We start from the raw sequence: 13,196 nt of genomic DNA, 5'->3' as shown, positions 1-13,196 counted from the left end.
TTGACAATTAGAATACAAACAAAGGATGGTAATATCGAATACTCTTTTATATAATGATCTTTCTCAAAAGAAGCAAGAAAATACAAAATATGATTTAACTTTCCCCACAACAATAACAAATAAATAATACTCAAAAGACTTCTTTCTTCAAAGTTGAAAAGAAAAAATAATTAAACCCATTCTCAGAGTTGAAACTAAAAAGCCCAGAAAGAGCCTAAAAATACAGAGACCGCGACTGAATCTGGACAGGCGTGAAACAGTGGCTACACCTGAGATTTGGTTCAGGTTCTCAAGCTTGGACCTTGTTAGACTTGAGTGGCTTCACAACCTCCCAGGTGAAATCAGGGTCGTCCCTTCCAAAGTGACCATAAGCAGCAGTCTTCAAGAACCTACCATTACCTCCTCTCTTCAAGTCCAAGTTAATAGATATCATCCCTGGCCTGAAATCAAAACTCTCCTTCACAATCTCAAGAATCTCCTTGTCTGGAATCTTCCCGGTTCCATAGCTGTCCACAAACACAGACAATGGCTCAGGGACACCAATGGCGTATGAGACTTGCACAATGCACCGCCTCGCTAGCCCACTAGCTACAATGCTCTTAGCTGCTTGCCTAACGATGTAAGCACCACTCCTATCGACCTTGGTCGGATCCTTACCGGAGAAAGCACCACCTCCGTGTGCACCCCATCCACCGTAAGTGTCGATGATGATCTTACGGCCAGTGAGTCCAGCGTCACCGTGAGGACCTCCGATCACAAAACGACCAGATGGGTTGAGATGGAAGATGGTCTTCTCGTCAAGGTACTTCTCTGGAATCACTGGCTTGATCACGTGCTCCTTGAGATCAGCTGCGATCTCGTCGTTGGTCACTGTCTCGTCGTGCTGCGTCGAGATGAGAACAGTGTGGACACGGACAGGGACCATAGCTCCGTTCTCGTTAAAGTACTCAACTGTGACTTGAGTCTTACCATCTGGTCTCAGCCACGCGCAAGTCCCGTTCTTGCGAACTTCAGTGAGCTTGGCTCCAAGCTTAGTAGCGAGGACATGGCTAAGCGGCATGAGCTCAGGAGTCTCGTCGGTGGCGTAGCCGAACATGTGACCTTGGTCACCAGCTCCGATCTCCTCTGGCTTCTTCGTGAGATGGCCATGGACACCTTGTGCGATGTCTGGACTCTGCTGCTCGATGTTGACGAGGACCTTGCAGTTATCAGCGTCTAGACCAACGTCGTCGGAGACGAATCCGATTTCACGGCAAGTTTTACGGACGATCTTCTCGTAATCGACGTTAGCCTTGGTGGTGATTTCGCCGAAGACCATGACCATGTTGGTCTTGGTACAGGTCTCGCAAGCGACTTTGCTCTCGGGGTCTTGCTCGAGACAAGCGTCGAGGATTGCGTCGGAGATCTGATCACAGAGCTTGTCTGGATGTCCCTCGTTGACAGACTCAGAGGTAAACAAAAAAGATTCCATTTTTTCCGTCGGATTCGAAAAACAAACAACCTAGCAAAAGAATTTCAAGCATTTATCAATGAAAAAATTCAGTATAAACAAATAAGAAACTTCAATATAGTAATGAAATTGGAATCGAGATCACTAGCCAGATCTAGAAAACGATACAGATCAACAATCTAAAAAGCTCGTCGAACCAGACAGCAATTCGATTCAAAACTATATAATTAACAGTCAATCAAAATTCAACCGATGAGATAACAGAAACAGAGAAACGCAGAGATTGCATACCTAAAGGGAGAAGAATGAGAGATACGTAAATGGAGGCTGCGAAAGGAATGTAGTGGTACGAAGGAGAAGGAAGAGCGTATAAGCTTTATATATACGAAGCTATGAAAAGTGGTGTAAGATCGTAATTTCGTCTAGATTCATTCCCACTCTGTTCAGAGAAAATGAGATCCAGATATCTGACGGTTCAGATTAGATCTATAAAAGAAAGCTAAGTTTCAACCGTTGGATTTGCTTAACTGGGTCACCGCGTGCAAGTACAACTAGACAGCATCTAATGAAGATCGCGAATTACTATTGTAATAATAGTTGTCGAATAAAAATCAAATTTAAGGAGATTTAAATATGGTACTACAACAAAAAAATCATCTATATAATTGCTAGATATTTTTAAGCAATGTAAATCTTTGGGATGGTGTTTGTGTCGGTGAGTTAATTACCGGGAAACCGGATGGGGCAGTTGGGGAATGAAATAGAGATACACATAGACAAAGAGTCAGTCACACAGGCTGTCTCTTTACTCTTTTAGTGAAGGGTCCACTGGGCCTACCGGCAAAAAGACAACATAGAATTCTTCCTTTTTTTTCTCATCTTTGGTACGTAGTAGTGTCGGCTATGTTGTTAAATTAGACCGAAGGGTCAATCTTGTCCGATCCAAAATGGAAAATAACCATAATATGACCAAAAAACTTTCAAATTCCAGAAAATCATTAAACTTCCGAAATCCCATCTTATAACGCTGGGGAAAATCTTATCAGAATGTCTTGTCGGTCCACATTTTTGAGCCCAATACATTCTAAAAGGCCCATTTAGTGTTTCTATATCTTCAAAATCTGATTACAGAGAAGAACAAAAAAGTTGCTCCCTAGGCTTCCGGTGACACCTCTGAGCAGATTCCAATCTGCTTGCAAAAAGTTGAATACTTTATCCAAAGATCAGAGCTTTACAAAGAAGCACGTTGCTCAAGCAAAAGCAGCAACGAAGAAGGAGGAGAAGAAGAAGTTACCTGCAAAATTGACGATGATGTCTGATCTTCCAAGGGATTTGGCAGAGGAGGTGTTCTCTAGGCTCCCGATGAAATCTCTGAGAGGATTCCGATCTGCTTGCAAAAACTGGAACACATTATTTAAAGATCGGTCCTTTACAAAGAATCACCTTGCTCAAGCAAAAGCAGCAGCAGCAAAGGAGTTTATGGTGGTAATGGTGATAGAGTTTCGTGTTTATTTAATGACCCTCGATCTCCATGGAATTCACAAGGGCGTAGACCCATCTATGGACCGTAAAGGTAAGCTTATTAGCCTAGAAGATTCAGATGGAGTCGATATATCACTAGTCTATCACTGCGACGGATTATTGTTATGCATCGCAAAAGACTACGCTAGGTTCGTTGTTTGGAATCCATATTCGGGCAAAACCTTGTGGCTCAAGCCAAGAAGTCCTCACGATAGACTGGACTGGTACAGGTATGCTATTGGATACCAGAATAGCAAATCATGCCGCAGCTACAAAATTTTGAGATTTGTTGATGGTTTACATGGATTTGATGGATTTGTTGAGTACGAAATATACGAGTTAGAGTCTAATTCATGGAGGGCTCTTGATGTCACATCCGAGTGGTTTATAGAGTTTTATGCACGTGGCGTGTCCGTCAACGGAAATACTTCTTGGTTTGCTCAACAAAAGCGTCAAGGCAACAGACATGGAGAGATTGCTGATTTCTTGATCTGTTTTGATTTTACAGCAGAGAGGTTTGGACCGCGTCTTCGTCTCCCGTTTCACTCTTATATTGGAGATACTGTGACTCTCTCTAGTGTTAGAGAAGAGCAACTTGATGTGTTATTTCAGCGAAAGGAGACAGCACGTATAAAGATTTGGGTTACGACTAAGAATGAGCCTAAAGAGGTGCGGTGGAACAAGTTGTTCTTAGCAGTGGATATGATACCACTCACTTATGTTCAGTTTGGACCTTCACAAGGAAGTTTCTTCATTGACCAAGAGAATAGAGTCGCTGTGGTTTTTGATAAAGACGATGAAGATGATGATTGGTTCGATCGCAACATAGCTTATATCATTGGAGAGGATGGGTATTTCAGACAAGTGGATCTTGGAAGTTCTACAGAAATACATCGTCCATTTGGGTGCTCTTATGTTCCAAGCTTAGCCCTAATCAAGCAATGTGCCACAAGGAAAATTAAAATAGATTATTTTATTTTTTTTTGTCTATAGTCCATTTGCGATTACTCAACATTTATGTCTTGTTTGGACAAGATTAATCAACTAATTTTTTGTTGAGTTAATATGTGGATAAAACAAAAAAACAAATCAGACAATATGGTTTTATTTAGACAATTGTGTACGCTTGGGCAATGGATAAGAGTGGTTTTTAATCTCCTCACAAAGGGAATTGAAGGGTGTTTGGTTGTTTATTGTTGTATAAGCCAATACAAGCCTATGTTTGTTGTTTTTTTTTTTTTTTAATTACATTGTATGTAATAAGTTTGTTCACTTTGAATTTAAAAGAAAAGGAAAAGATGGTGGAAATTAAGGTGAGACAGATGCGAAAACTTCGAGGTGGTTGTTGACTTGTAAACCCGACGACCAAATATCACAAAGAACACGATCGCCTTTGATGGTCAAAAGAGACTCGCTTTACATATTGACCGAATTATATCACAGTACTTACTATTATTTTTTAGATCAATAATCTTCAAAAACAAGATGTTTACATGATTCATCTCGGTATTATTTATTTTGTTTCACACAAATTCAACCCCTGGTGAAAAAAGCTTGATGCTCTCACATTAATTACCAAGCCAAAATTACCCAGTGTACACATATTGACCGAATTATATCACAGTATTTACAATTATTTTTAGATCAATAATCTTCAAAAACAAGATGCTTCATGCTTACATGATTCATCTCGGTATTATTTATTTGTCTCACACAAATTTATCCCAGGTAAAAAAAGCTTGAGCTCTCACATTAGTTACCAAGCCAAAATTACCCATTGTACACATATTGACTGTTATTGTTTAATCACTTCATTTCCCAAAAAAAAATTATATGAAATTATCGACCAGTTAGATTTAATCAAATGGCTAATTTAATTAGTAGATTAAAGACTTTTGGACCTCTAAACACGAAATAGTAAAATAAATCAAATAGAAGGCAAGGGGAGACTCAGACTAGTACAAGTAGCTATCGTGCGCCTCTGCTCCACCCTATATATCATTTACTGTAAATTTTCCGCCGGGAAGAAAAGTCTGCCTTCCTTAAGCGTAAGCTTCACCAACCCTACGACGAACACGATAGAAAAAAACATCCGGCTTCAGCGATTCGTCTCATCTTTTCTCTTTTGCGATTTTTGGAACAGGTAAATATTTTCTTCTTCTTCTTCTTCATGGATTTCCATTTTATCCTTTTATGTTCGTACATCAATTTTTAATCGGATTTTTTTGTTTCTTTTTTTCATTAAGTGTTCGATTTTCCATGCCGATTTAGTTACTGTAAACGGATTTATCGGAGTTTATTTATAGTTATTTTGGCTTGAAATCCATTTTACGGGTTACGATCGTTGACTTGTGATATTCTAGGTCACCAAATGTCTCGGTCGTCTCGTTAGTGTGTGAATTTTCGATCGAATTATGCACTTATGAAGAAACATGATCATGGCCGTAAAAACGATTTTACTCTGTATGATGTAGAATCTGTTTCTGTGAAGAATCTGTTTCTGTGAAGAATCTGTTTCTGTGAAGAATCTGTTTCCGTTTGATTTATTCGATTAGACTGTCTCTGTTGCTTGCTTAAACCCTATAATTGGAATTCCCATGCCTAATTTCTGTTTTGCAATTAATGTTTCTCTAGCTCAAAATTCTTGTTCTGCAAAACAAAACCACTGATGTTAGGAAACCTGTTTGCTGACGTTTCGCGTTATACTTGTACAGTTTTGTAAGTTGGTCTGAGAGAAAAAAAGCGTAATGAGCTGCTTTGGTTGTTGTGGTGGTGAGGATTTCCGTAGAGTCGCTGAAACAGGACCAAAGCCAGTGCACAACGCAGCAGGTAGCTTAGTTTACCCCTGTATTCAACTGCTTCATTCATACCAGTATTTTTCTTCAGTTTAATGAAACTTTTCTCAACTGTTGTTTAGGTTACAATGGAGGTCACCATCAAAGGGCAGATCCGCCAAAGTACCCGCCAGTCATTCAGATGCAGCCTATCGCTGTTCCGGCCATCCCAGCAGATGAGTTGAAGGATATAACCGATAACTATGGTTCAAAGTCGTTGATTGGTGAGGGCTCATATGGCAGAGTGTTTTACGGTGTTCTCAAAAGCGGTAAGGCAGCTGCCATTAAGAAACTGGATTCCAGTAAGCAACCGGATCAAGAATTTCTTGCACAGGTAGATGCTACTTAGTAGATCATTGCAGTCTTGTTTCGGCCTTCATCTCATATTGAACGAATTCTTTGCATTTGTTGGATACCGATCCTAGTAGGCCTTATACTCCTCTACTCTATTATTTCAGCGCGAAGTTACTCTGTTGAGGTTGTTTTGTCAAATTTTTGGCTTTGTTACTCACATAAGGTACTTTAACAGGTATCAATGGTTTCAAGATTGCGACAAGACAATGTTGTTGCGCTTCTGGGATATTGCGTTGATGGCCCACTCCGTGTTCTTGCTTATGAATATGCTCCTAATGGATCTCTTCATGATATTCTTCATGGTAAGCTACTAATGTAAAACTTTGATTAAGTAAGACTTGAACATTTGAAACTATAATCGAAGGAGGATGCACGCCATTTGGAGGAAGAACTAATGAAACATGGTGACTTTTTTTTGTGCAGGTCGAAAAGGTGTCAAAGGAGCACAGCCAGGTCCTGTTCTGTCGTGGCACCAGAGAGTCAAAATTGCTGTTGGTGCGGCTAGAGGACTCGAGTACTTGCATGAGAAGGCAAACCCTCATGTTATCCACCGAGACATCAAATCCAGCAACGTACTTCTGTTTGACGATGATGTTGCCAAGATTGCTGATTTCGATCTGTCCAATCAAGCCCCTGACATGGCTGCACGCCTTCACTCAACTCGTGTGCTGGGAACCTTTGGCTACCACGCTCCAGAGTAAGCGCTTTACTTGCTTCCTTTATCTTGTACAGTGATATTTGATTTGTTTTGTTGAGATTAATCATGTGGTTACATTCAAATCTTGTTCAGAGACGTTTGTTATTAGATACTAAGTCCTTCCTTAGATTAAGCTTTGATGATCATTTTGTCATACCTTAACGTTGTTGTGTGTCCAGTATGTCCTCTAATTGACCAAACTAGAGTCTTTAACATTTGTTGGTTCTTTATTTCAGGTATGCAATGACAGGAACATTGAGCACAAAGAGTGATGTCTACAGTTTTGGCGTTGTTCTGCTAGAGCTCCTCACAGGTCGTAAACCAGTTGATCATACCTTACCAAGAGGACAGCAGAGTCTTGTGACATGGGTAATGCTTAGTACACTACTGCTTCTTATTCTGGTTTACTCATATTTATAAGTAAATGTTTCAGGAAGACCAAAAATTTAGAAGTAGACATTTATTCAGTCTATTAGGAATGGGAAAAGAAGAGCTTAAACTAGAAAATATCAGAATAAGAACAAAGCTTGCCAATTTTAGAAAAGAAGGAATGTTTATGTATTAAAGTGGGGGTGTTTTTTAAATCTGCTTGATTGTGAGAGATTAGATACTCTGAACTTTCCCCAAAAAAAAAAACCATTATTAAAAGAAAACGCGTTTGTGTGTCTCAGGCAACCCCTAAACTGAGTGAAGACAAGGTGAAGCAGTGCGTTGATGCAAGACTAAATGGAGAATATCCTCCCAAAGCTGTTGCTAAGGTAATTTCATCCATAAACTTGTATTACTCTCACCGTTTCAGTAGAGACAGTTTACCCCAAGACCTGTTTTAGAAATACAAAAAGAATTCGTTTTGATTCCCTCTTGTTGTGTTCCCTATTGTAGGCCTAGACTGAAATACAAAATCTCATTTTCTAACATTAGAACCTAAGTATTTAAACCATAAAACAAAATCCGGGTATGATCTCTGAGTCTGATTTTGGTTTTGTCTCTTATGACTGGGTATGATCAGCTGGCTGCGGTAGCTGCGCTGTGTGTGCAATATGAGGCAGACTTCAGGCCAAACATGAGCATAGTGGTGAAGGCTCTTCAGCCTCTGCTCAATCCTCCTCGCTCTGCTCCTCAGACTCCACACAGGAACAACCCTTATTGATATATGCTCCGATCTGTTTCCACGCTTCATCTTCACTATTTCATTTGTTTTTGTTTGAACCCGATTTGTGTAAATTCGTGAAATAGGCTATTATCTCTCTCATAAAACCCTACTCACTTCACTGAAACTCTCACTTGGAAAGCTCAACGTTGCTCTATTTTGTTTATGTTATATCATGCCTGTGATGTAAGTTTTCTACTAATTTTACAATATGCGAGGAAAGGATATATATACCGATACTGTTTATGTGCCGTTTTGTAAAACTGAGAAAACGTACCATTTTGTAACCTATTCACACACAAAAAAAAAAATTCATTGGAAAATCTATTTTATATAAAGTCCCAAAGCTTATATTGGAAAGAAATATATAAAGCTCGAAGAAACGATACACCTTGTAAAATTAACAGTCTGTAACTGACCGTGTATGAAGGTAATAAAGGTACAACAAAGCTATACAAAAGCCCTCTCCTCCAGACAAATAGAAACAAATATTGTTCTTCTCTCTGTATGTATGATATATCACATAATTAACCCATAATTACTGTAAAGAATCTAAACAATCTCCAAAGAATCTAAAGGTTTTTCTTCTTTTCAACCCCAAAGTTTATAAAAAGGGTCGATGTTTCTGTCTGTTACTCAAATCTTTGCATCTCTTATTATCTCATCTATATTCGTCTCTGTGCTTTCTCTAGGCAGCTCTGCGTTCTGACTTCTCCTTCGTCTTCGTTCCTAATAAAACAATTCTTAACACTTTAGTTTCCACAAAAAGTAAGCAGTTTTGCAGTTTTGTGTGTGTGTGCGAGTAATGTTGTAATTACCTCTCTAGGCATTACAGGATATTCATCTGATTCAAGCATTCGAGCCACTTGACTCATCTTTGGCCTCTTGTCTGCATCAGGATCAACACATCTCAAAGCTGTTAAAAGCGCTCGTTTAAGTTCGCTTGTTGATGGTTTGATCTCAAGCTCTTTATCAACCACTTCCTCAAACTGTTTCTGCTGCACCATTAGCTTTAACCACTCCACCATATGCACCTTAAAAACACATTTCATGAATCAAGATCAACCTCAACTGTTCAATATCAGAGTGTTCCACAACAATATGGAGAACATATGAACCGTTTTGTATACCTCTTCTTTAGGCCGCGCATAATCCACTGGGTACCTTCCCGTAATAGCTTCCAAGAGAACAACACCAAAGCTGTACACATCGCTCTTCTCGTTTAGGAGACCGGAGTTAGCATATTCAGGCGCGACATACCTGAACATATTCATAAGTGAAACAGAGGAAAAATGATCAATAAACAATGCAGATTATGGAAAGGTCAAGATAAAAGCTACAGTTTATAACTCACCCGAATGTTCCCATTACTCGAGTACTGACGTAACTTTTATCAGCTCCAAGCAATTTAGCAAGACCGAAATCAGATAACTTGGCGTCAAAGTTGTCATCCATCAGTATATTGCTCGACTTTATGTCTCTATGCACCACTTTCGGCTCAATAGCCTCATGAAGATAAGCCAGCCTGTGTAGATTAAAATGCAATCAAAACACATTCTCATGAAACAAGAAAACAAGAATCAAGAACCATCAAGTGGTTTTTGGAAAGGGAGCTTACGCTTTTGCAGTGCCAACAAGAACTCTGATCCGAGCCTCCCACGTGAGATGTCCTTGGTGATTCATGTCTCCGTGAAGCCATTGCTCTAAGTTCCCATTGTTCATGTACTCATAAACCAGCATCCTATGAGTTCCTTCAACACAATATCCAAGAAGCCGAACTAAGTTCTTATGCCGGACATGTCCTATTGCTTCAACTTCAACTCTGAAATCTTTGTCGGCTTGCCCTCTAAACGATTAAAGAAAAAACAAAGATTTCATCTCAGATCATGATCATTCAATAGATAAAGAAAGGTGTTATCAGAGATCTTACGGATTGTTGAGCAGTTTCTTGACAGCTACAGGGGTTTTGTTAGTTAGAGTACCATGGTACACAACTCCGTAGCCACCATCACCGATGATATTCTCCTTGGCAAATTGATTGGTCGCGAGTTGAAGGTCACGGAGAGTGAACCAATGACCCCAACCAATGTGAGAAACCTCGGGAAGACCAGAGAGAGGTGAAGGAGATGTTGTTGGAGAAGTAGAACAAGGCAAATGTGACCCGACCGGAGTTTTTTTCTCTAGAGAACCAGAGTAGTTATTGCCATTCTCGATGTCATTATTCTCGCCGAATTTCTCATCAAGAGTTTGATGACAAGTACCATTGCTGTTGGATGAGACATGGTCAACACTTATTTCTTTGATTTCTTCAGGAAGGCGAGGGCTTTGAGCTACGGGAAGCTGTGTTAAGTTAGGTCTTCTTGATTTTTTACGGAAGCTGAGCCATACTGAAATGCCGAGGATTACTATGAAAGCTGCAAACAGAGCAATCACTATGATCTCCCAAAGTTGAAGAGCACCATATCTCTTGGTTAGAGTTTGTTTCAGCTCAGACGCCATTTATAGTTCACAGAGATTTGTATTCGTGTTTATATATATTTACCTGCAGAATTGTAAATGGATCATCAATGTAATCAAATTTGAGTGTCAAGGGAACATTAAATCCAAACTAGAACCTAACAAATCAGGGGGAAAATAGTATATTGAAGCTAATACTATAGGATGAAGCATTGGTAAATTATAATAATAATGAAAAAGATGATCAACAAGGGGTTAAGCTAAATCATATTATAATAAAAACCTCAGCTTTGTCGCTAAAAGAGCTAAACAAAAGAGAATCAAACAGAGCAAAATTTTAAAAAGCAGAGTATAGGAAACTAAAACTCTCCCCCTGAGAAATCAAGAACATGTAAAATCTGATACGGATGACTTAAGATAAACAAAGGATTGCGCTGTAACAAAATAAAGAATTTACGAGTTCCATAATCATATCAGACTAGTGAATCATCCAAAACTTATAATCTGAAACCATTCCGATACAAGGATCAAGATCCCGTAAGCAATATAGACTGTTTGAGCATTGATACTGTAAGAAACTGAAAAGTCGAAATTGCAGAAAGTAAGAAACTTTTAATCTTCCAACGAAACCCACAGAGAAAGATCGAAACTTCAGAAAACCATGATAAACACTAATATCATTCAATTGTGATTAACCCAGTACCTGCTTTTCGAACAATTTTTCTTTTACTTTTTTCTTTCTATATCCGGTTGGAAGATGGAGACTATAGCTCGGGTTAATAAAGGGAGCCCATCAACGAAGAGAAAAAACGAAAAAAAAATAAAGACAATAAGTGAGATTATCTCTCCATTTTCAGAAATCTTTACAGAGATCTTTGTAGGGTTTCCATTGGTGGGGGGGGGGGGGCAAAAGAGGGGGGAAATAGAGAAGGAAGTTTTGAAGCTTTCTTTGATGTTTCTTCTTCTGGAATATTTTTTATGCTTGTGGGCTGTGTTTGGTTTTTTTATTTTCGTCCTTTTCCTGTCTAATTTGTTTTTTTTTTTCTTCTAAATTGCAATTTTTCTTTTTCTTTTTGACATGCATTATTATTTTACATCTTTCGGCAATTAAATTATTCTTTTAGCTTTTGTTTTCTATATTAACAAAAGTTTCGATACCTGAGGTTGTTAATAAAGGTTTTTCTTTTTTACTTTTTTCTCGTTGAAGTAGTATTCTTTAGTCTTTACCAAACAGAGAGTTTGACGACCAAACAAAAAAAAAACCAAACAGGGTTTTGCTATCAAAATAATTCGCCTAACTGATTGCATCAATTTTCTTGGGAGAAAATACCTAAGGTAATTAATTGATTGAACTTTTAAAATATATCTCTTAAACTTTTCAGTTTCATTGAACAAAAAGAAAAACGTTTTAGGTATAGAAATATGTGACGTAATGTTTATCTCAGATTTCTCATCTTATGTAATATACTTTATATTTAAAGTTGCATATGAAATGTCCACTTTAGTTGTTGAGAAGAAAAAAACACACAAGAACAACTATAAGGATATGATGATAGAGGATGACGAAGATATGGGCCGTGATTGGCGACCACAATTTTTAAGTAAAATATTAACTGTTAAGGGAAATAAGCATTGTAAAATGTGTTACTAATTAATATAACAATTTGGTCAACATCATTAAATTAGACGTCGCACCTAACTCTTTAAGGTAATAAATTGGTCATTATACTATCACCACCTTTCCGTTTATTCTTCTCCACTAAACATTTTTTTATCTATTAAGGAAGTACATTTGTTTTTAATTTTTTAAAAATACTTTTTTTTTAACGATTAAATTAAAAGAAACGAGCGGCTGCAATCAAAATTATGGATTTTGGTTCTTTGAATGAAGAAGAAGAAAGACATAAATAATTCTAAGAACAAAATGATAAACAATTAGAAGATGCATTCGTGGGTCCGTGTTCTTTTTATAATTTCATGTAGAAATTAATTAATTAGTCATGTAATAAACATACTGCAATTGAAAGCAAATTTTTCAAAAAGAAAAATTGGCATGCAAATGCAATACCTATGCCATTAATATGCTCACCTTCAATCCTTCATATAACTATATAAGTGCACGTCGTCTCCAATTAGTTCATACCGTTATCTGATTAACATTTTTCTTGAAAAGACTACTACATATAACTCCACTATGAATATTTCGAAAATACTTACTTTAATTTTGACGATGTCTCTACCACACAAATGTATTAGGGTTGCTGGGTTGGAAAATCGAAAAGAAGAAAGAAAAAAAAAATTAAGATAGAAAAACAAAGAAATAGAGACATAATTAAATCAATACAGATAAAGCAGTAATAATGTTGCCTTAGCGTGTGCTTGACAAAAGTCAACCTGAGAATGCCTTTGTCTTGCTGCGTGGAATACAAGAGACATACCTTCTTCATCATCATTCTCCAGCTGGACAAAGGATTCTCTATCTCTTTCTCTTCATTTTTTTAATTTTTCTTTTTTATATACATAATTGTATTTGCTTCACACGATTTTTTACGTCTCCTTCAAACGATGATCAATGTGTTTTTAATAATCTAGATATCTAATGTAAATGATAGATTTACACACCAACGGTGATTTCATACAATTTATATAGTTGGTAACTTAGTATTATGATCGAGAAACTATGACATAATACAATTTATCAAAAAAGAAAGAAACTATGACATAATATTCACC

General features: G+C 37.8%; 4 protein-coding genes across 5 annotated transcripts; 2 read left to right on the top strand and 2 right to left on the bottom strand.

Annotated features, from left to right (window-relative positions):
- Window positions 1-29: 29 nt before the first annotated feature.
- Window positions 30-1,849, bottom strand: LOC18024478 (S-adenosylmethionine synthase 2). The gene is made up of 2 exons (XM_006406673.2): window positions 1,742-1,849; window positions 30-1,501 (listed from the first exon to the last, which is right to left on the bottom strand). The coding sequence occupies exon 2, from the start codon at window positions 1,469-1,471 to the stop codon at window positions 290-292; it is 1,182 nt and encodes a 393-aa protein (XP_006406736.1). The 5' UTR covers window positions 1,472-1,501; window positions 1,742-1,849; the 3' UTR covers window positions 30-289.
- An 894-nt stretch (window positions 1,850-2,743) lies between these two features.
- On the top strand, window positions 2,744-3,997 carry LOC18024477 (putative F-box protein At3g17620). The gene has a single exon (XM_006406672.2). It carries the CDS (start codon window positions 2,759-2,761, stop codon window positions 3,962-3,964), a length of 1,206 nt encoding a protein of 401 aa, XP_006406735.1. The 5' UTR covers window positions 2,744-2,758; the 3' UTR covers window positions 3,965-3,997.
- Window positions 3,998-4,966: 969 nt separating this feature from the next.
- Window positions 4,967-8,208, top strand: LOC18024476 (pto-interacting protein 1). The gene is made up of 8 exons (XM_006406671.2): window positions 4,967-5,114; window positions 5,686-5,800; window positions 5,889-6,139; window positions 6,335-6,461; window positions 6,583-6,856; window positions 7,093-7,225; window positions 7,528-7,614; window positions 7,866-8,208. Exons 2-8 carry the CDS (start codon window positions 5,719-5,721, stop codon window positions 8,004-8,006), a joined length of 1,095 nt encoding a protein of 364 aa, XP_006406734.1. The 5' UTR covers window positions 4,967-5,114; window positions 5,686-5,718; the 3' UTR covers window positions 8,007-8,208.
- A 187-nt stretch (window positions 8,209-8,395) lies between these two features.
- Window positions 8,396-11,360, bottom strand: LOC18024475 (probable receptor-like protein kinase At3g17420). 2 transcript variants are annotated; one of them, XM_006406669.2, is made up of 7 exons: window positions 11,167-11,360; window positions 9,937-10,548; window positions 9,625-9,852; window positions 9,361-9,531; window positions 9,137-9,266; window positions 8,825-9,040; window positions 8,396-8,735 (listed from the first exon to the last, which is right to left on the bottom strand). In XM_006406669.2, the coding sequence occupies exons 2-7, from the start codon at window positions 10,503-10,505 to the stop codon at window positions 8,643-8,645; spliced, it is 1,407 nt and encodes a 468-aa protein (XP_006406732.1). In that variant the 5' UTR covers window positions 10,506-10,548; window positions 11,167-11,360; the 3' UTR covers window positions 8,396-8,642. The 2 variants fall into 2 exon arrangements, with proteins under 2 accessions (XP_006406732.1, XP_024015796.1); XM_024160028.1 differs by lacking the exon at window positions 11,167-11,360 and adding an exon at window positions 10,921-10,936.
- Between the last annotated feature and the right edge of the window lie 1,836 nt (window positions 11,361-13,196).

The sequence above is a fragment of the Eutrema salsugineum genome, unplaced genomic scaffold (assembly GCF_000478725.1).
Source record: "Eutrema salsugineum unplaced genomic scaffold, Eutsalg1_0 scaffold_13, whole genome shotgun sequence".
NCBI lineage: Eukaryota > Viridiplantae > Streptophyta > Magnoliopsida > Brassicales > Brassicaceae > Eutrema > Eutrema salsugineum.
The sequence above is the reverse complement of the archived record's forward strand: the minus strand, read 5'-3'. Positions and strand labels throughout refer to the sequence as shown.